The 21,492-nt window shown below is 39.6% G+C and overlaps 1 protein-coding gene across 1 annotated transcript in view; it reads right to left on the bottom strand.

The window, feature by feature from the left end:
• Positions 1–21,492, bottom strand: part of CERKL (ceramide kinase like) — a 618,864-nt gene that overhangs the window by 115,823 nt on the left and 481,549 nt on the right. Inside the window, 3 exon segments of the mRNA XM_053698522.1 lie at positions 4,816–4,884; positions 6,671–6,848; positions 10,919–10,993. Coding sequence (XP_053554497.1) covers positions 4,816–4,884; positions 6,671–6,848; positions 10,919–10,993 — 322 coding nt within the window.

Raw genomic sequence — 21,492 nt, forward strand, 5'->3', positions numbered from 1 at the left:
CGTGTATTATGGCTAGCAGTGAAGGGGTTAATTATGTAGCTTGTAGGGAGCTTGCAGGGTTAATTTTATCTTTAGTGTAGAGCTCAGCCTCCCACCTGAAACATCAGACCCCTGATCCCTCCCAAACAGCTCTCTTCCCTCCCCCACCCCACAATTGTCCCCGCCATCTTAAGTACTGGCAGAAACTCTGCCAGTACTAAAATAAAAGGTATTTGGCCATTTAAAAAAAAAAAAAAAAGCATATTTACATATGCTGATGTGTATGATCCCCCCTTAGACCCCAACCTCACTGATCCCCCACCTAACAGCTCTCTAACCCTTCCCCTCTGCCTTAATGGGCGCCATCTTGGGTACTGGCAGCTGTCTGCCAGTACCCAGTTTTGCAAAAAAATTGCCATTTTATTAAAAAAAAAGCCATTTTCTGTAGTGTAGCTTTCCCCCCCACCAAGACCAACCCCCCACCCCTTCCAGATCCCTTAGATTATATTTATAAAGTTTAAACTTTATTTTTTTGTTTACTTTTTACTTTATGTTTTTCTGTAGTGTAGCGGTTCCCACCCGCTCCCGCCCCGTGCACGCGCCCGCCCTCCAACCCCCGTGCACGCGCGCGCCCCCGTGGGTCCCGCCCCCGATCCCGCCCCCTCCACTCCATACACAACATCGATGGCCGCCCACCCGCCTCCCACGTAAGCTCCCACCCACCAACGATACCGGCCATCGATGTCCGGTGCAGAGAGGGCCACAGAGTGGCTCTCTCTGCATCGGATGGCCAAGGGGGGTTATTGCAGGATGCCTCCATATTGAGGCATCACTGCAATAACCGGAAAGCAGCTGGAAGCGAGCAGGATCGCTTCCAGCTGCTTTCCAGACCAAGGACGTACGCCACACGTCCTCGGTCATTAAGTGTATTTTTTTTGAGGACGTGTGGCGTACGTCCTTGGTCGTTAAGGGGTTAAGAAAGATCAGTAAAGTTTCAGTAAAATCCCATGATATCACAGTAAAGCAAAGTGTGAACTCACCATTGAAGATGCTGATGACTGTTTATTTTTTCACCATGCAGATGAAAGTAAAAAGTAGCTCTAGATCACAAACAATTACTCTGGTGAGCTAAAGAAATTTTAAGGAAAAATTGTCAGCTTTTTACAATTATGCTAACTCAGTTTCAAGTGATAGCATATAGGTGTTATGTCACCTCAAAGAGATAGTAAAGTCCAAATTAAGATAGGGCATGTAATTTTAAACTACTTTCTAATTTACTTTTATCATGAAATTTGCTTTGTTCTCTTGGTATCCTTAGCTGAAAGGTAAACCTAGGTAGGCTCATGCGCTAATTTCTAAGCCCTAGAAGGCCGCTTCTTATCTGAATGCATTTGACAGTTTTTCACAGTAAGAGGGCGATAGTTAATGTGTTTCATATTAATAACATTGTGCTCATGCACGTGAAATGATTTAAGAGTCAGCACTAATTGCCTGAAATGCAAGATTTTCAAATGCTCCGTAAGATGCACTTTTTTCCCCTTCAAAAGTAAGGGGAAATGTCTGTGCGTCTTATGGAGCGAATGTGACTCGCATCGCACAGTGTCAGGAGTGAAAAACTAGTAATAGTTAAGGAGATTTTGCTACTATGCTACTTTAATCTCTCTCAGTTGAGCAAGTTGCAGTGAGAAAGTAATTTCCTGCTTGCTCTGCTCACCGCCCGCCCACCTCCTAACTCCCGCGCTATGTGATGCCTAGTGTATGTGCATTGGGGATCCTGAGAGAGGAGGAAAACACTCGGACGTACAAGCTATTTGGATTACGGTAAGTTTGGTAATGGTTCCATAAAGGGCAATACAGACACTGGCTGCTGGCACCTACTGTCACACTCGCAGACACTATAGGTGCATGTATACTCAGCAAGTTTTTGCTTGTACGCGGTAGCCCCACGCCTCCCCCTGAGCAGCCACAGACTGACACCCAGTACACCTGCTCTTCCTGTGGCTTCAGACTCCTGGAGGACGCTGGCAGAATGGACCAGAATTATTTAAGAAGAAGTAAAGAGGCACTTTTTAATTTGGCTTAGCGTGAGGAACACCCATGCTGTGCCCAAAGCAGCTATGGTCACGGCCGTTCCGGAAGCTACACATTAGCTGTGTACAGGAGGATGGGAGTGTGGAGACCTAGATGGGCACACTATAACCAGCCCTGAGATGCTAGTGTGGCCGTCTAGGTCTCCACACTCCCATCCTCCCGTACACGGCTAATGTGTTGCTTCCAGAAGGGCCGTGACCATAGCTGCTTTGGGCACAGCATGGTTGTTCTTCACGCTAAGTCAAATTAAAAAGTGCCTCTTTACTGCTTCTTAAAAAAATTCTGGTCCATTCTGCCAGCGTCCTTCAGGAGTCTGAAGCCACAGGAAGAGCAGGTGTCAGTCTGTGGCTCAGGGGGAGGCGTGGGGCTACCGGGTGCAAGCAAAAACTTGGTGAGTATGCAGGCACCTAACCAGCTCTGAGATGCTAGTATGCCCATCTAGGTCTCCACACTCCCATCCTCCCGTACATGGCCAATGTGTAGCTTCCGGAACGGCCGTGACCATAGCTGCTTTGGGCACAGCATGGGTGTTCTTCACGCTAAGCCAAATTAAAATGTGCCTCTTCACTGCTTTCAAAAAGTCCTGGGCCATTCTGCTAGCGTCTTCCAGGAGTCTGAACTCTGAAGCCACTACGTACCGGTATATACAATTTTGCAGAGCTAGGTGGATGGATACCAGTCCATAATTATTATACACACGGACACGCTTTAATAAATGGTTATTTAATACTTTTCATACAGTTGTCACATTTAAACTTTAAATGTGACAACTGTATGTAAAGTATTAAATAAATACTTGTCACAGCTTTTTTCAAGGTCTGGGCTACTTATGCTAAATAATGTGAGGATAGGAATGTCCTTTTAAGTTCTGTATATATTTGTATAAATTATGAATTTGCTACAAATGGCATAGATACCGGTATGTTTTTTATATCTGATTACTCTGTCAATATAGAATATCTGTGGACCATTTTTTAGACTGAATTTATGAACTATCTATAATACCCGTCTGTCAATGGTTTCAGCACAGAGCAATTTCTAATTTTAATGCTGTTATTTTCACAAATGTATCAGGGATAGGACACATTGAAATTTAATTTTGCAGACCCTGGTAAATTGTTACTTTGGAAATGCCAAAAGGGACATTACACCCTGACCAAAATATTATTGCCAAAAAAGGCCTAAAATTCAGATTATTTTTTTTTCTTGTTTTTTTCCACTAAAAATTAGGTGCGTCTTATAGTCAGGTGTGTCTTATGGAGCGAAAAATACGGTAGATACAAGGATATTACAGAGGTAAAAATAATATTTTTATAACAGTGTTGGTTATGCAAAACTGGCGAATGGTAAATATAGGGATTATCTATCATTTTAAACAATAACATTTTTGATGTTTACTATCCCTTTAAGTGGGTTCTGTCCTTTTTAAGTCTGCACTATTATTTCTCTCCAGGCTGTAAAGTTTTGGTAACTGGGCCCTTAGTAGTCTGGATAAGTGAACCTAGAAAAAGCCCCTAATAACATAACTCTTCCCAAACTGCACTGTAAGCTGCTGAAAAATAAAAGCTAATTGGGAATAAAATAACTTACAAATAATAAGTTACAAACTTTAAATTACTGAAGTCATTAGATCAAGTCAAATGCTATCAGGACACTAAGCTTTATCAATATACATCGGCCAAGTCAGCTGTAGTACTGACCACAAATTTAGATGAATTACCTGAAGAATGAAATATAAAGAGTATAACATACAAGATGTTAAAGATAACAAGCAGATATTTAGGATTTACTGATATGTAAATAGCAGGAGCTGTTTCAAACATACAGAGCAGTCCTTATTAGTCTACGGCGCTGCACCTGGAGGGTGGGTATTTTAGCAAAGGACTTTTCAGAGCAGTAAAAAAATATTTATTTTTTACAAGGTGATGGTATCATTGAAGTAACTGATTGTGCACATGCATAGTATTTTAAAAAAAATAAACAAAACACTTTTACTGTCCCCTTAACCTTGCAAACGACAGGATACAGGACATGTTCTTTTCTTCATTAAAGGGACTGTGTACACCAATTTTCATATAATTGCATGTAATAGACACTACTATAAAGAAGAATATGCAAATATGCTGATCTAAAAATCCAGTATAAAACCTTTAAAAAAGTACTTAGAAGCTCCCAGTTTAGCACTGTTAATGAGGTAGTCTGGGACACCCAGTGACAGGGACTGGGTAAACAAAAACAGCAGACACTCCCCACCTCCCCCCTTCCCTGCATATGAAAAGACAGATAACATAAACAGGAGCCTGTAAACACATGTATACATCTGACACTGTGGGGTTTGGTTAGGAGTCTGAAAATCAGCACAAAGTTCTTAAAAAATAAGCAAAATTAAGCAATTTTACAAAACACTACCGGATGGGCTATATAAATGGATCATCTACAAAACATTTATGCAAAGAAAAATCTAGTGTACAATGCCCCTTTAATATATTCACACTCAAACTGCTGCTTTTTGTTTACAACTGCCCCAGTGCAATTACTTTTAGAAACATACTGCAACTCCTGCTCTGTAAATGTCACAGTTTGTTAGTCCTGCAAGTGACACATATTTCATTAGGGCACCTCACCATAAAGGGCTGGGTACTCCTGGTATACATCAATTTACCAATGATTATTGTAATTTGAAGGTAATAACTGTGTATCATCTCCCATAGAGTAATATAATGTTCAGTTAAATAATATACTCACTTGCTATCTTCTTTGTATGTGAATTGCGGATTCCTTACGGGTAAGAAAGATAATTCACACGTCTCTGGCCTGTAAAATATTAAACTGCCATCACTCACGGGTTCTCTCAATTTAAATTTATTCATAATTAGTTGGATACCTTTTTCAAAGTGTTGGCTGTTTCAGGGCATTTTAAAAAGCAAGATGGTAAAAAGAACTATATAAAAACCAGTGTGACAACCATTATTCATTTAAATAGACTGTGTTTTTTTAATTTATCTAGCACTGTAGGAAAATCTTGGGTCAGGTTTCACATTTCCCAAATGAAAACTGTTAGTGGAAGCAAAGGGAAGCATTAGTTTTTGTAATGATGTATTGTGTAACACATATCTGTAAAATGATCCTACAGTTTCTTAAATTCATTAGTGAATGTCACTGCTCATATTTAATTCACTTGATTAATAATGCTAAGCATTCCCGTTAGGCTGCAGAGTTACGGGTTTCATTCTACTTAAAGGGACACTAAACCCAATTTTTTTCTTTCATGATTCAGTTAGAGCATGCAATTTTAAGCAACTTTCTAATTTACTCCTATTAACAAATTGTCTTCGTTCTCTTGCTATCTTTATTTAAAAAGCAGGGATGTGATGCATAGGAGCCGGCCCATTTTTGGTTGAGAACCTGGGTTATGCTTGCTTATTGGTGGCTAAATGTAAGTCATCAATAAGCAAGCGCTATCCATGATGCTGAACCTAAAACGGACTGGCTGCTAAGATTTACATTCCTGCTTTTTAAATAAAGATAGCAAGAGAATGAAGAAAAATTGATAATAGGAGTAAATTAGAAAGTTGCTTAAAATTCCATGCTCTATCTAGAAAATGAAAGAAAAAATGTGGGTTTAGCATCCCTTTAAGGTAAAATACATTTTCTACAAATAACATAGAGGATGCATTTCATTCCAATGGGTGGGATCTAAGTGGTGAGTAACATTTGGGGCTGGCTAGTAGCATCATGCTTGCAATGTTGAGCCCTATATATATATATACAGGTGCAAAAGTCCAAAGCCTACGGTAGTAATGTCTTGCATGTGAATTTTAAAGATTAAAATATGAACTCTGACAACCCTCTCATGGGTCTTCTGAAAGCCACTGATGGCAGTGAGAGGTTATGTTGTTACAGGGTAAATCATTGCTTCCACTAGTGGGTAAGAAGGGATTACATTTTGTTCTCGCAGCAAGAAAATGTATCATTGTTTTTGGTGTTATTGGCATCAAAGGTGCATTCATCGCACTACTCTTTGTGTTACTGGCAGCATAATAGTTAATCACTACACTATATGCTTCTTTCTGGACGAGGTTAAACAAACTGTCCTGCACATTATTGGCAGTAACTGGGTTAACTGTAAAATTCTGTCTGTTACTGGCACAAAAGAGTTATAGCTCTATGACTGTTAGTGGCAGGGAAGAGACTGCCTAGCCTATGGCAGACTTGGGACAAAATTTTGGGGATGGACCATTGCAACTTAGCCAGGCCCGACTATAGGGACCATTGCAACTTAGCCAGGCCCTAAGACTTTGTTGCTGAGAGATCTGATGTAATAACTTTACTCTTTAACCCCAAGACTTCCAGATAGAACTGTAAGACAATGAGTTCCTCTCTGGTAGTCGCAAGTTAAAATACTTTTTCCATGATGCAACATATTATTAGATTCCTGTGTCCTTTAAGCTCTGCCAGGAAAATTGTATGTGATGCTGTATTGTCACCCGAGAGAAACTGAAATCTTAAGATAAATATTAATAAAACTGTTACTAAGATACCCATTTTTGCTTACAGATTTAAAAAACAAAATGCTGAATGTATGCTACTACATAAAAACCTTAATTGTGCAAGCTTTTTAATAACTGCAAAGTCCCGTCTTTGCCTGGGAGGCATCCATCTGTGTTTTTCTGCAAAAGCAAGTGTCCTTCCTCCAAATCCAAACATAGATGAAAACCCAAAACGTAGAAGCTTGGTATTGCTGCTAAAAGTACAGACATCAACTGGTTGGATGTTTCCTAAAAAGTCAAAACAGGCATATTGGTGTAATATAGTATAAACACAGTACATTTCCTGATATTCTCCAATCCCATGAGAAACATTTTTTAAATGTTTCATAGACCTAAAGTATAAATAAATAAATGCCTACCTGAACACAAAACTTTCTTCAGTGCTTGTAACGTATGCTGTGACTACACATTGTTTGTGAATATTTTCCCTTAGTCCCGCCCATGGACTATCTAGAGACTCCAAAACCACCTTGCCAGACACACCCACAACTCCACCCTTCCCAACACAGCCCCGCCAACAACAGGATGATGGGCCCCCCTCTTGAATTCCCAAATACCCAGCCACAAATGATAGGAGGTATGAATGCATTAATAGTTACATGGCTGAGTCCAAGTTATACGTGACCACGTTATGGGTTTATTTCCTTTTAACTGGCTCACTATATTGGGTGTATTACGTGATATTTAATTTTTAAATATCATACACATTTTTTTAAACTTTTTTGGGGGGGAACCCTTAATGGGAAAGGAAGTGCAATCTATAGAAATAATTATATCTTACACAATTTTGAATACAAGAAATTATTTTTTAGAGCATTTTCCTATGTTTTGTTACTAATGGATAACTTACAAAAATATATGATGGGCTAGTTCTAATCTGCTGGCATTATTTAAGCAAAAAGTTATCCTCACAGTATGTTTTATATAATTACCCACTTAGTGATGCAATTTAATAATGTCAGGGCATATCTTTTCCTCTGATCTGTTGCACTTTTTATAATATTCACTATAAATTTAGCTGTTTTTTGCTCCTAATCATGTACAGCTAAGGAGATCTGCAGGAAGACTCACTTCAGGACAACAACATCTACACATTGCTTGATTTTATATTTCATTTTCACTCACACTGTCACTAACAGTACTGGTGATATGCAAATTGTGCTTTAAAAGGAGATCACATAGTTGCCGCTTTCATCCTTAACAATTGCAATCAGTTTCCATCCTCACCACTACTAACCTATCTAAATGCATCTTTTAGGTTATCTGGATGGCCAGACTGTGCACTGTTTTTCTATCTCTATGGACTTTTAACAACTTTCAGAAAGATTCTTTTAAGCTATATTTATTTATCTTGTTTGTTAAAAGCCTGGTTCAATTTTGTCGTGAACTGCAAATGAGATGGTGGATATGAGTTTCTATGCAAACAACTTTTAATAATTTTTAACAGGATTTTCACTTCTTTTAAACTGTATCAGTGACCTGCTTCCTTTCTGCTTAGTAGCTTTCTAAGAGACCCTTAAACAGCAGTTTATAGAGGAAGATCCTCTATACAATCTAAGCCCAAACTCGTTTATGACAGTGCATATGTTATTGAGTCTAGAATGCTCATTCCAGTTCAATAATATATGCACTGTTCACCTTAAAGCCATGTAAACAACTTTGTAATTTAAGATTTTTGTGTAATCAAGCGTGAACAGGTTTTGAATATATTAACATCTTGTTTGTCTGAATGCTTTTTCAATGGTATTACACTTTAATCTACCATTTACTTTATTTGGAGGCGACTAGGCTAATCACTGTCATTTTGTTAGGAAAAATGCATTGTTTTGCTGTATCTTATCTTATCACCTCTGTTGAGGCCATCTAGGGACAGACATGTAGCATAATTAATCTGCTGTTTGCACTTTCATTTGGCAGAAATGGCAAAGCGGTAATTTTCAGAGATAAATTACAGGAAAAGGGGAGCAATGAATAATAAACGTATATTTCTTCCTCTGAAGAGAATAACCACCGCCCCATCTCTCTACTCCCCTTCCTGGACAAAGTCATAGAGAAGTCCATCAACTTGCAACTTATTGACCACATTTAGGCCAACCACACCCTGGACCACTCCCAATCCGTTTTCAGAAGCAACCACAGCACCGAGACCGCCCTCCTCGCTGCCACAGGCGACATCCGTGCCATGCTCAACCGAGGAGAAACCGCCGCCCTCATCCTCCTAGACCTCTCAGCAGCATTCGACACTGTCGACCACAGCACCCTCCGCACCCACCTACACGGTGCCGGCATCCGCAGCAAAGCCCTGGAATGGATCACCTCCTTTCTCACGGGCAGGACCCAGAAAGTCCCGCCCTTCTCCTCCAAACCCATACCAGTCAACTCTGGTGTACCGCAAGGCTCTTCACTGAGCCCCACCCTCTTCAACATCTACATGGCCCTTCTCGCCGCCATCGTCAGACGCCACAACTTCAACATCGTCTCTTACGCCGACGACACCCAGTAAATCATCTCACTCAACCGAGATCCCACCACTGCCAAAAGGAACGTCCACAGAAGGCCTGGATGAATGACAACCGTCTCAAACTGAACACGGACAAAACCGAAGTCCTCCTCCTCGGACGCGAAAACAACAACGCATGGGACGACTCCTGGTGGCCCACAGCCCTCGGTCACCCTCCAACCCCAACTGACCACACACGAAATCTAGGCTTCATCCTGGACTCTTCACTCTCCATGGACCGACAAATGAATGCCATCACCTCAACATGCTTCCACATTCTCCACCTGTTACGAAAAATCTTCAAGTGGATTCCTACTGAATCCAAGAAAACAGTCACCCACGCCCTCGTCAGCAGTCGGTTGGACTACGGCAACGCACTCTATGAAAGCTCCACCATCAAACTCCAAAAGAGACACCAACGTAGCCAGACTTATCCTCGACATCCCTCTCCAATGCCACATAACCGAACACCTAAGGAACCTTCACTGGCTCCCCATCAACAAGAGAATCACCTTCAAGCTCCTTAACCACCCGTTCAAGGCCCTACACAACATCTGACCTGAATACATCAACCAACACGTAAAGTTCTACACCCCAGCCAGACAACTCTGATCGGCCGACCAAGCACTCGCAGTCATCCCCCGCTTCAGCAAATCCACAGCGGGCGGAAGATCCTTCTCCAACATGGCAGCAAAGACATGGAACAGCCTACCGCAGGCACCTCAGACAATCCACCTCCCTTACAAAGTTCAGAAAGGACCTCAAAACCTGGCTCTTTGACTGAACGCCCATCCCCTCCCCCTCTCCTCCTATCCGCTTTCCCTTAGCGCCTTGAGACCCTCACGGGTGATTAGTTTGCGCTCTATAAGTACCCAATAGATAGATAGATAGATATCAGTTTTTTCATAATGGATGAAGATAAGTAAGAAATTATGATTTAGCCTATCTTTAACATTGATTGACCTAGTACATTTTTAATTTCTTACTGGTAAAAAAATGTTCCCCTATGTAAGCATAATATTTTTTTTTTTTTAGCCCTGGATATATACAGATTGTTAAACAAAATACCAGTACTTCAATGATAAAAACTTTTAACTAAGTTGGGGAGAGTGGGGATGGAAAAGAGTAAGGGCCTATGTAAAGAAAACTCTTACACATTAAACCAAGATGTGGAATTCACTTTACAATATTTTTAATTTATCTGTAATTAAATGGTGCATTTTACAAAATGTTTTATTTATGATTGGCCCTTGAAGTTTTAAGGATTTTGAGAGTTTTTTATGGTATAATTCTTATTCTTATATGGATAATTTTAATAGTTGAAAAAATTTACTTTTTGCTACTGGAGTTTTATTCACTTGTTTGTATTTATTTTAGATGAGAATAAACCATTTGATATTCGGCACTTGGCTCCTTGTATTTTCCTTTTAGTGGCTTTTGTGTTCCTACACTAATTATGGTTCTCTATTTGCAGCTCTGATTACTTAAGAAGGTTGGAAATCACCAGGAAGTGAAGATTAACCTCTTCAAGACCAGTAATACCAAAATAAACCATGGCATGAAAATACTGCCAACTAGAAAGTTAAGTGGAACTGATATATATATACTGTATACGAGACAATTGTATATGCATTAAATTGCAAAATAAATAGTGATTAGAGGGAAACCTAAATTATTTAAGAGCTTAATTCCCCATTTTACAATATATATTTAAAATATGTTTCAGCCATGCATTAGTGACTAAGTGAACAACGTATAACTTTTTTATACTCTTAATTCAAAACATAACAGCGCTCACCCATGATGATATGCAATGCAGCCGTTACACAATGTCGAATTCCATGTAGTGAATATGCTAGAACATTTGTGGAGCCTGAAAAACATGATCAGAATGATAACATAAAAATAAAGGTGTAAACTAACATACCATTATATAATGTTTATACATATGGCACACTGTACTTATTTGCATTGTACTAACCTGGAACTAGCTCGCTCTATACACAGTAAGCTAATGTAATAATCTAATATTTAATACACAACAGCTCTGTTTTAGAGCCTGGTTGACACTCAAATTGCTATTGTTGTCCTCATCAGTAAAGAAACTGCAATTAAGCATCAGACTTACCGGTCTCCAATCCCCCCAAAAAACATACCTGCTTGACCTGTCTTTTCAAATACAACCACTAATTTCCTATTCCTCTTGCTGCCTATCTTTATATACTGTCCTTACTGATACTCCAATCTCATGTTCTGTATATGTTTAATTTGCGCCTCTGTTCTCCTTATTCACCAAACACTTAGAAGCAGGGCTTTGCCGTGTGTATGCGCTACCCAGGCTAAAAGGATTTGATCATTCACAAATCAAATTCAGCAGAAGCCTGTGATGGGTTTAAAGGGAAAGTCAAAATTGAACTTTTATGATCCAGGCAGAACATGTAATTTTAAACAACTTTCCATTTACTTGTATTATCAATTTTTGCTTTGTTCTCTTGGTATCCTTTAAATAAATGGAGAACTAGATAGGCCCAGGAGCAGCACTGCATTACAATGCACAACTGAAAGCTAGTTGGTAATTGGTGGCTGCACATGAATGCCTCTCCATATTGGCTCATGTGTTCAGCTAGCTTCCAGTAGTGCAGGGGTGAAAAAAACAAAATTTATGCTTACCTGATAAATGTATTTCTTTCCAGATATGGTGAGTCCGTGGCCAGCAGAAGGAGGCAAAGGGCACCACAGTTAAACTGCTAAGTATCACTCCCTTACCTACAACCCCCAGTAATTCGAACAAAGGGAAATGGAGAAAAAGGAGTAACACAAGGTTTAGAGATGCCTGAGGTTATAGTCAAAAGAACAACTGTCTTAAAATAAAGGGTGGGGCCATGGACTCACCATATCCATAAATTAATAAATTTATCAGGTAAGCATACATTTTGTTTTTTTTCCCTAAGATATGGTGAGTCCACGGCTTGAGTAATTACTGTTGGGAACCAAATACCCAAGCTAGTGGACACGGATACATAAGGAGGGACAAGGTAGGCAGTCCTAAACAGAAGCCTCAGTTGAGGCAAAAGTATCAAATTTGGAAAATTTGGAAAAAGTATGTAGAGAAGACCAAGTTGCAGCCTTGCAAATTTGTTCCACAGAAGCTTCATTTTTGAAAGCCCAAGAAGAGGAAACAACTCTTGTGGAATGAGCCGTAATTCTCTCCGGAGGCTGCTGTCCAGCAGTCTCATAAGCAAAAACTAATTATACTTCGTAACCAAAAAGAAAGAGTAGTAGCAGTAGCTTTCTGACCTTTACGTTTCCCAGAGAAACAGACAAAGAGGGCAGAGGACAAAAATCTTTAGTAGCCTCTAACAAATGTTCTTTGGAAGAAGAAGGATTAGGACAGAGAGAGGGAACAACAATTTCCTAATTGATATTTCTATTAGAAACAACCTTAGGAAGGAAGCCTAACTTAGTACAAAGAACTGCCTTATCGGCATGAAAAATAAGATAAGGGGAATCCCACTGTAGAGCTGAGAGTTCCGAGACTCTTCGAGCAGAAGAGATAGCAACAAGATAACAACTTAATGTCTATGGAATGCAATGGCTCAAACAAAGCCAGCTGTAAAACTTTAAAGGGACACTGAACCCAAATTTTTTCTTTCGTGATTCAGATAAAGCATGTAATTTTAAACAACTTTCTAATTTACTCCTATTATCATTTTTTTCTTCGTTCTCTTGCTTTCTTTATTTGAAAAAGAAGGCATCTAAGCTATTTTTTGGGTTCAGAGCCATGGAAAGCACTTGTTTATGGGTAGGTGAATTTACCCACCAATCAGCAAGAACAACAAAGTGTGTTCACCAAAAATAGGCCGGCTTCTAAACTTACATTCTCTGCATTTCAAATAAAGATACCAAGAGAATGAAAATAATTTGATAATAGGAGTAAATTAGAACGTTGCTTAAAATTGCATGCTCTATCTGAATCACGATAGAACAAATTTGCGTTCAGTGTCCCTCCAAAGAGGAGCAACAGACTTAAAGACAGGCCTGATTTTGACCAAGGCCTGAAAAAATGATTGCACATCTGGCACATCCGCCAAACATTTATGTAGTAAAACTGATAAATCAGAAATCTGACCCTTCAGGGTACTGACTGACAATCCCATCTCCAGGCCTTCCTGAAGAAAAGATAAAATTCTAGGAATTCTAATTCTACTCCAAGAGTAGCTCTTGGATTCAAACCAATAAACATATTTAAGCTATATCTTATGGTAAATCTTTCTTTTAACAGGCTTGCAAGTCTGAATCATGGTCTCAATGACAAAGAAAAACCACTCTTAGACAAAATTAAGCGTTCAATCTCTAAGCAGTCAGTTCAGAGAAACGAGATTAAGATGAAGAAAGGGGCCCTGAATCAGGAGGTCCTTCCTCAGAGGTAGTCTCCAAGGTGGGAGAGATGACATCTCCACTAGGTCTGCAAACCAGATCCTGCAAGGCCACGCAGGGGCCATTAGAATCACCAACGCCCTCTCCTGTTTTATATGAGCAATGACTTGTGGAAGGAGAGCAAATTGAGGCAACAGGTATGCCAACCTGAAAACCCAAGGAACTGCCAGAGCATCTATCAGAAGGCCTGTGGATCTCTTGACCTTGAACCGTACCTTGGAAGCTTGGTGTTCTGACGGGACGCCATCAGATCTAACTCCGGCACCCCCCATTTGAGGACTAAGCTGGAAAACACCTCCGGATGGAGTTCCCACTCCCCAGGATGAAAAGTCTGTCTGTTCAGAAAGTCTGCTTCCCAGTTGTCTACTCCTGGAATGTGGATGGCAGATAGACAGCAATTGTGGGTCTCTGCCCACTGAAGAATCCGAGTAACCTCCTTCATGGCTTAGGAACTCCAAGCTCCTCCCTGGTGATTGATGTAAGCCACAGAGGTTATGTTGTCTGACTGTAACCTGATAAACTGGGCTGAGGCCAAGCCAATAGAGCATTGTAAATCACCCTCAACTTCAAGATGTTGATGGGAAGAGCAGACACCTCCTGAGTCCAAAGGCCCTGAGCTTTTAACGAGTTCCAGACTGCTCCCCAGCCCAGCAGGCTGGTGTCCTTGGTCACGATCACCCAGCATGTGCCCTGAGAAATCCACCACGGGAGAGAATCCCTTGATGACTGATCTAACACTATTCTCTGAGATAGATCTGCATGTTCGCCATTCCATTCTCTGAGCATGCACAACTGGAGAGCTCTCAAATGGAATTGAGCAAAAGGAATGATGTCCATGGAACCCACCATCAGACTGATTACCTCCATACATTGAGCCACTGAAAGATGAGCAGTAGCCTGAAGAGAGAAGCAAGAGGAAATGATTCTGTTTTTCCTGACCTCTGTCAGATAAATCTTCATCAATAGAGAATCTATCATGGTCCCTAAGAACATTACTCTTGTAGCAGGGGAAAGGGAGACATTTTCCAAATTCACATTCCATCCGGGGGAACAAAGAAAAGACAGCAATATCTCTGTGTGAGATTTTGCTTGTTGAAAAGATGGTACCTGAACCAATATGTCATCCAGGTAGGGTGCCACAGCAATTCCACAAGAATGGATCACTGCCAAAAAAGCCCCCAGAAACTTTGAAAAAATTCTAGAAGCCATGGCTAGACCATTTGTTTGTCCAGAAAGGCAAATCTCAGGAATCTGTGATGGTCCCTGTGAATAGGAACATAAAGATACACATCCTTTAGGTCTATGGTTGTCATGAACTGACCCTCTTGTACTAAAGGAAGATTGGAGTGTATAGTCTGCATCTTGAAGGATGAGACTTTGAGAAACTTCTTTAGACACTTCAAGTCTAGAATGGGACGGAAAGTTCCCTCTTTCTTGGGAACCACAAATAGGTTGGAGTAGAACCCAAGACCCTGTTCCTGCACTGAACTGGAACTATCCCTCCAAGGGAGGAAAGATGTTGTATACATTTAAAGAACGCCTCTCTCTTTATCTGGTCTGCAGATAATCTTGAGAGAAGAAATCTGCCCCTGGGATACTATGTCCACAGTCCAGGGATCTGGGACATCTCATATCCAGGCTTGAGAGAACTGAGAAAGTCTGCCCCCCACCTGATCCGATCCCGGATCAGGGGCAAACCCTTCATGCTGATTTGGAATCAGCTGCGGGTTGCTTTGATTGCTTCCCCTTGTTCCAAGACTGATTGGGTTTCCAAGAAGACTTGGATAAGTTCCTGCTTGGAAGAAGAAGGGAAAGGCTTTCCTCTGAAGTTACAAAAGGAACGGAAAATACTCTGACGTCCTTAGGCCTATTCTTCTTATCTTGAGGTAGAAAAGACCCTTTTCCACCCGTAATATCAGAGATCATTTCTGACAAATCGGGTCCAAACAAGGTTTTCCCCTTGTAAGGAATTACCAGAAGCTTGACTTTAGAGGAAACGTCCGCAGACCAGGATTTCAATCATAATGCCCTGTGGGCTAGGACAGCGAAATTAGAAGTTTTAGCTCCTAGTCTAACAACATGTAAAATGGCATCTGCAATAAAGGAATTGGCCAACTTAAGAGCTTTAATTCTATCCTGAATTTCATCCAAGGAAGTCTCTACTTGAAGAGAATCAAAGCATCCAACCAATAAGATGCCGCACTAGTCACGGTGGCAATACACACCGCAGGTTGCCATTGGAGACCTTAACATAAATCTTTTTCAAATAAGCCTCCAGCTTCTTGTCCATCGGATCCTTAAAAGAGCAGCTTTACTCAATAGGAATAGTGGTTCTCTTAGTCAGAGTGGAAATGGACCCTTCAACTTTGGGTACAGTATACCAAGGGTCTTTAATAGAGTCCTCGACAGGAAACATTTTCTTAAAAATGGGAGACGGGGAAAAAGACACCATTGGCACAGGAAAAACCTCCAAAGGGGAAGGTTCATCAAAGAAACTATTAAGTTTACTAGATTTCTTAGGAGTGACAATGACAATGGGATCATTAAAGTATTAATTTAAAGTAGCTAAAACCTCCTTTAACAATGCACAAAGGTGTTCAAGCTTAAATCTGAAGGATACCACCTCAGTCTCAGAAGGAATTATACTGTCCGAATCTGAGATTTCACCCTCAGATAGTCCCGATATATATTCCTCATCAGACTTATGAGAAAGGGCAACTTGGGAAGCAGAACTGAGGACAGGCACCTTACTTTCTGAATTTCTAGATTTCCTCTTGCGTTTTCCCTGTAATCTGGAAATGGCAACTAATGCCGCAGATACTGCTAAAGATACCTGGGCAGCAATTTCTGCTTTTAAATAAACTCCACTAGGAGCTATAGAGCATCATCCTGAGAGACATTAGGCTCAAAAATGTTACCATTATTTTGCAAGGTTTTCTTGACACATGAAGAACAAAATTGAATAGGAGCTGCAATTTGAGCATCTAAACATAATAAGCATGAATTCAAGAGAGCAGGCTCTTGCTCCATATCAGACATGTTGTGAAACAGTAAATAAACTTGCACAGATACGTTTCAAAGATTTTAATATTCAATTAAAATAAGCTAAGGAAAAAATACACTTTAAATATTATCCCAAAATAGGATCGATCCCCAGCTAAAATTATGTGAGAAAAGTTAAAAAATTTTTTTTAAATAAACATCAAATAAACTTTTAAAATACCCCTCAGGCAACCTCGCACCTCAATTACTGAGGTGCCTTACCGCTACCAATTAAGACCGGATCACACAGAAATGGAGAAAAACAACTTTTTCCTCAGAAATGTTATGAAGTAAAGCCAGTCATGTGACCGCAACTGCCGAGCTCAAATTACTGCTGCAACACAGAGAGGCACTAAAAATAGCTTTATGGTACACTGAGTACCAGAAATAAATGTTTTTTCAAACCGGACAGTAAATAATGTTGCATCGTTTTAGTTTAAAGCAAAGGGGAAATGAATAAGCTGCTGAAATAGAAATTTCAGCCTTACTTTCAGTTTAAACTTGAATTTTTTTATCAAGTAAAATATGTGTCAGCAAATAAAGCCTAATAAAAACATTTTACCCTTTCTTTCAAAAAGAGTTTAAATGTTAGTCTCACACATGCTACAGTGCCTGCTTCATGCCCCAGTGTAACCCATAAAACAGGATTAGCTATGTCCCAATAAAAAAGCAGTGTCTTTTAATTTAAGTGCCTGATCTCCCCAACTGGAAGAAAAAGCACTTACCTGCTCCGATGTCCAGCATGTAGACAGTTACAAGGTATGAGAAGACACAGTTCTTCACAGAGACCTATGAAAAAGAAAGAATAGAGTAGCCAACTCTGGCTTTATAAACTAGGGCAGCAATTGTTAGGAAAACTCAGTAGGTACCTCTTTAAAAGTTACTAACTGCTTTAAAGCCACCACTACCTGACTGTAAGGAATGATGTGGAATACAGCTATACCCCAAAACTTGCTTGTAGATGAAATCAACATTTTTCTTCAGACACCTAAACTTCACCTCCTACATGCACCAAAGGCAAAGAGAATGACTGGGGCTTGTGGGTAAGGGAGTGATACTTAACAGTTTACCTGTGGTGCTCTTTGCCTCCTCCTGCTGGCCAGGAGTGATATTCCCAACAGAAATTACTCAAGCTGTGGACTCACCATATCTTAGGAAAGAAAAATGTTTATTTTAATGAAAACATATTTCATATTTCATTTGTTTATGACATGAACCAAAGTAATCTATAAAGCTCATCATGGTCTGTCAGAAGTCCACTACCACTGCATTGTAGGCAACAGTGGAAATCACACATTAATATAAGAGACTGTGGAAATTTTATTGCTTAAAGTATTTTCTCATAATTTTAAAAACAGGTGATTTTTTTCATGGATGAACATATTTCTACTGTTCACAAAAATGTATCACTATAAAAAAACAATCATTGGAAAACTCTAAAGGGACAGTAAACACCTTGTAATTACAGCACATTTCTGTTGTGTTGCTATAGACCACTAGTTTTCAAACATGTCCTCAGGCTTCCCAAACAGGCCACATTTTGAGGTTATCTGAACTGGAACACAGGTGAAATAATCAGCTGATTAGTAACCATGGTTATTTTACCTGCTCTGAACCAAGGCAATCCTGAAAACCTGGCCTGTTGGGCAGGCTTCAGGACAGGTTTGAAAACCAGTGCTATAAAATAACATATCAGCCAAGTCTTAAAGTTTTTTAAAACAAATTAAACATACTTCGTTTTTACAGCAATTAGTTTTCAATAGCCAATCTCCTCCCTCCATTTGGCTTATTTGGATGATCCAAGTCTGGGCTTTAGTCCACAAACAAAAAGGTTTTAAAAAAGGTTAGTATACAGTGAATTGTTTTAGTTGTTTTCTGATAAATCCAATTAGGGACAGATATCTAGAAGAGTTAGCCTTGAAAAGTGAGTAGGTGCACTTCAAGTTCTGAGAATTTGAAATTGCTCAATATTTAGAGCTAAAATTACATGAAAATTTAACAAAATATATAATGAAAATGTATTGTAAAGTTGTTTCATTACATAACTAAGCATTCTATTTAAAAAAAAAACTTGAAGCGTTTACAGTTCCTTTAATAAACAAAACTTGGCAATTTAAAGTTAAATCACTGAAAGGCTATCCTACATATAATATGAAGTGTACTAAAACACAGATAATGTTTCTAGCAGAAAACTACAGGAACATGTCCTTGGAAGAGAAAGCAGTTCTGTGGAACAATTAACTTAATTAACCAGATGACATGAATATTCATTAGGCTGTTAATGTGTCCCACACTAAAGAGATAAATGTGACATAATGAGTTGCCAGTCAAGCATGTCTAAGTTTCTCGTGAACAACTAACACTTTAGTAAAGTATTGAAATTTCTGACATATCAGCAGTGCCAGGGAAACTATGATTTTGTAATTCATTTAACAAATATGACTGTTTTTTTAGAATCTGATTTTTTTTTCTTTTGTTCTATTAAAGCTATATTCTATTAAAAGGAAACACGTTCTGCTTTTTTATGCCTCTTTTATTGATCTTGTCTGGATTCTTAATTCCAAATCTCATAAAATAATAAATAAATAACAAGTGAAATGGGTGCCTAAGATGTGTCACAGTTTGCCATATGGTCATGTATTAGCAGGAGATAATTTACTGTCACTAGTGTTTGGTATTTTGTGTACATTAGTTAGCACTTTTCTAGACTTCCATTTATGAAACTGTCATTTAGGTGAACTCTCAAATGGCAACTGGCCCAAATCTTAAAGGGATATCAAATCCAATTTCTTCTGTTAAGTGTGATCAGTCCACGGGTCATCATTACTTCTGGGATATTACTCCTCCCCAACAGGAAGTGCAAGAGGATTCACCCAGCAGAGCTGCATATAGCTCCTCCCCTCTACGTCACTCCCAGTCATTCTCTTGCACCCAACGACTAGATAGGATGTGTGAGAGGACTATGGTGATTATACTTAGTTTTTATCTTCAATCAAGAGTTTGTTATTTTAAAATAGCACCGGAGTGTGTTATTATCTCTCTGGCAGAGTTTGAAGAAGAATCTACCAGAGTTTTTGTTATGATTTTAGCCGGAGTAGTTAAGATCATATTGCTGTTTCTCGGCCATCTGAGGAGAGGTAAACTTCAGATCAGGGGACAGCGGGCAGATGAATCTGCATAGAGGTATGTAGCAGTTTTTATTTTCTGATAATGGAATTGATGAGAAAATCCTGCCATACCGATATAATGTCATGTATGTATACTTTACACTTCAGTATTCTGGGGAATGGTACTTCACTAGAATTACACTGTAAGAAATACATAAAGCTGTTTAATAACTAGAGATTATGTTTAACGTTTTTGCTGGAATGTAAAATCGTTTTCATTTACTGAGGTACTGAGTGAATAAATGTTTGGGCACTATTTTTCCACTTGGCAGTTGCTTAATCTGTTTTCTGACAGTTTCTGTTCTCCCTCACTGCTGTGTGTGAGGGGGAGGGGCCGTTTTTTTGGCGCTTTTACTACGCTTCAAATATTTCAGTCAGCAACTCATTGTATTCCCTGCATGATCCGGTTCATCTCTACAGAGCTCAGGGGTCTTCAAAACTTATTTTGAGGGAGGTAATTTCTCTCAGCAGAGCTGTGAGAATTGTAGTTTGACTGAGATAAAAAACGTTTATTCTGTAATTTGTTTCTTGCTTTCAGAATTTGTTATCTTTGCTAATGGGATTAAACCTTTGCTAAAGTTGTGTTGTTTACAAGGATTGAGGCTATAACTGTTTCAATTTATTAATTTTCAACTGTCACAGATCTTCTGTGCTTCTTAAAGGCACAGTACGTTTTAATATTATTCTAATTGAATTGTATTTTCAAGTTGCAAGTTTATTTGCTAGTGTGTTAAACATGTCTGATTCAGAGGATGATACCTGTGTCATTTGTTGCAATGCCAAAGTGGAGCCCAATAGAAATTTATGTACTAACTGTATTGATGCTACTTTAAATAAAAGTCAATCTGTACAAATTGAACAAATTTCACCAAACAACGAGGGGAGAGTTATGCCGACTAACTCGCCTCACGTGTCAGTACCTGCATCTCCCGCTCGGGAGGTGCGTGATATTGTAGCGCCGAGTACATTATTTGTAAATTGCTTTGAAAAGTATTTCCAAGTTGCTAGTTTAATTGCTAGTGTGTTAAACATGTCTGACTCAGAGGGATATCTCTGTGCTATATGTGCTAAAGCCAAAGTGGAGCCCAATAGAAATTTATGTACTAATTGCATTGATGCTACTTTAAATAAAAGTCAATCTGTACAAATTGAACATCATTCACCTAACAACGAGGGGAGAGTTATGCCGACTAACTCGCCTCACGTGTCAGTACCTGCATCTCCCGCTCGGGAGGTGCGTGATATTGTAGCGCCGAGTACATCTGGGCGGCCATTACAAATCACATTACAGGATATGGCTACTGTTATGACTGAAGTTTTGGCTAAATTACCAGAACTAAGAGGTAAGCGTGATCACTCTGGGGTGAGAACAGAGTGCGCTGATAATATTAGGGCCATGTCAGACACTGCGTCACAGGTGGCAGAACATGAGGACGGAGAATTCATTCTGTGGGTGACGGTTCTGATCCAAACAGACTGGATTCAGATATTTCAAATTTTAAATTTAAACTGGAAAACCTCCGTGTATTACTAGGGGAGGTGTTAGCGGCTCTGAATGATTGTAACACAGTTGCAATACCAGAGAAAATGTGTAGGTTGGATAAATATTTTGCGGTACCGACGAGTACTGAGGTTTTTCCTATACCTAAGAGACTTACTGAAATTTTTACTAAGGAGTGGGATAGACCCGGTGTGCCGTTCTCACCCCCTCCGATATTTAGAAAAA

This window comes from Bombina bombina, chromosome 1 (assembly GCF_027579735.1).
Source record: "Bombina bombina isolate aBomBom1 chromosome 1, aBomBom1.pri, whole genome shotgun sequence".
Classification (NCBI taxonomy): Eukaryota; Metazoa; Chordata; class Amphibia; order Anura; family Bombinatoridae; genus Bombina; species Bombina bombina.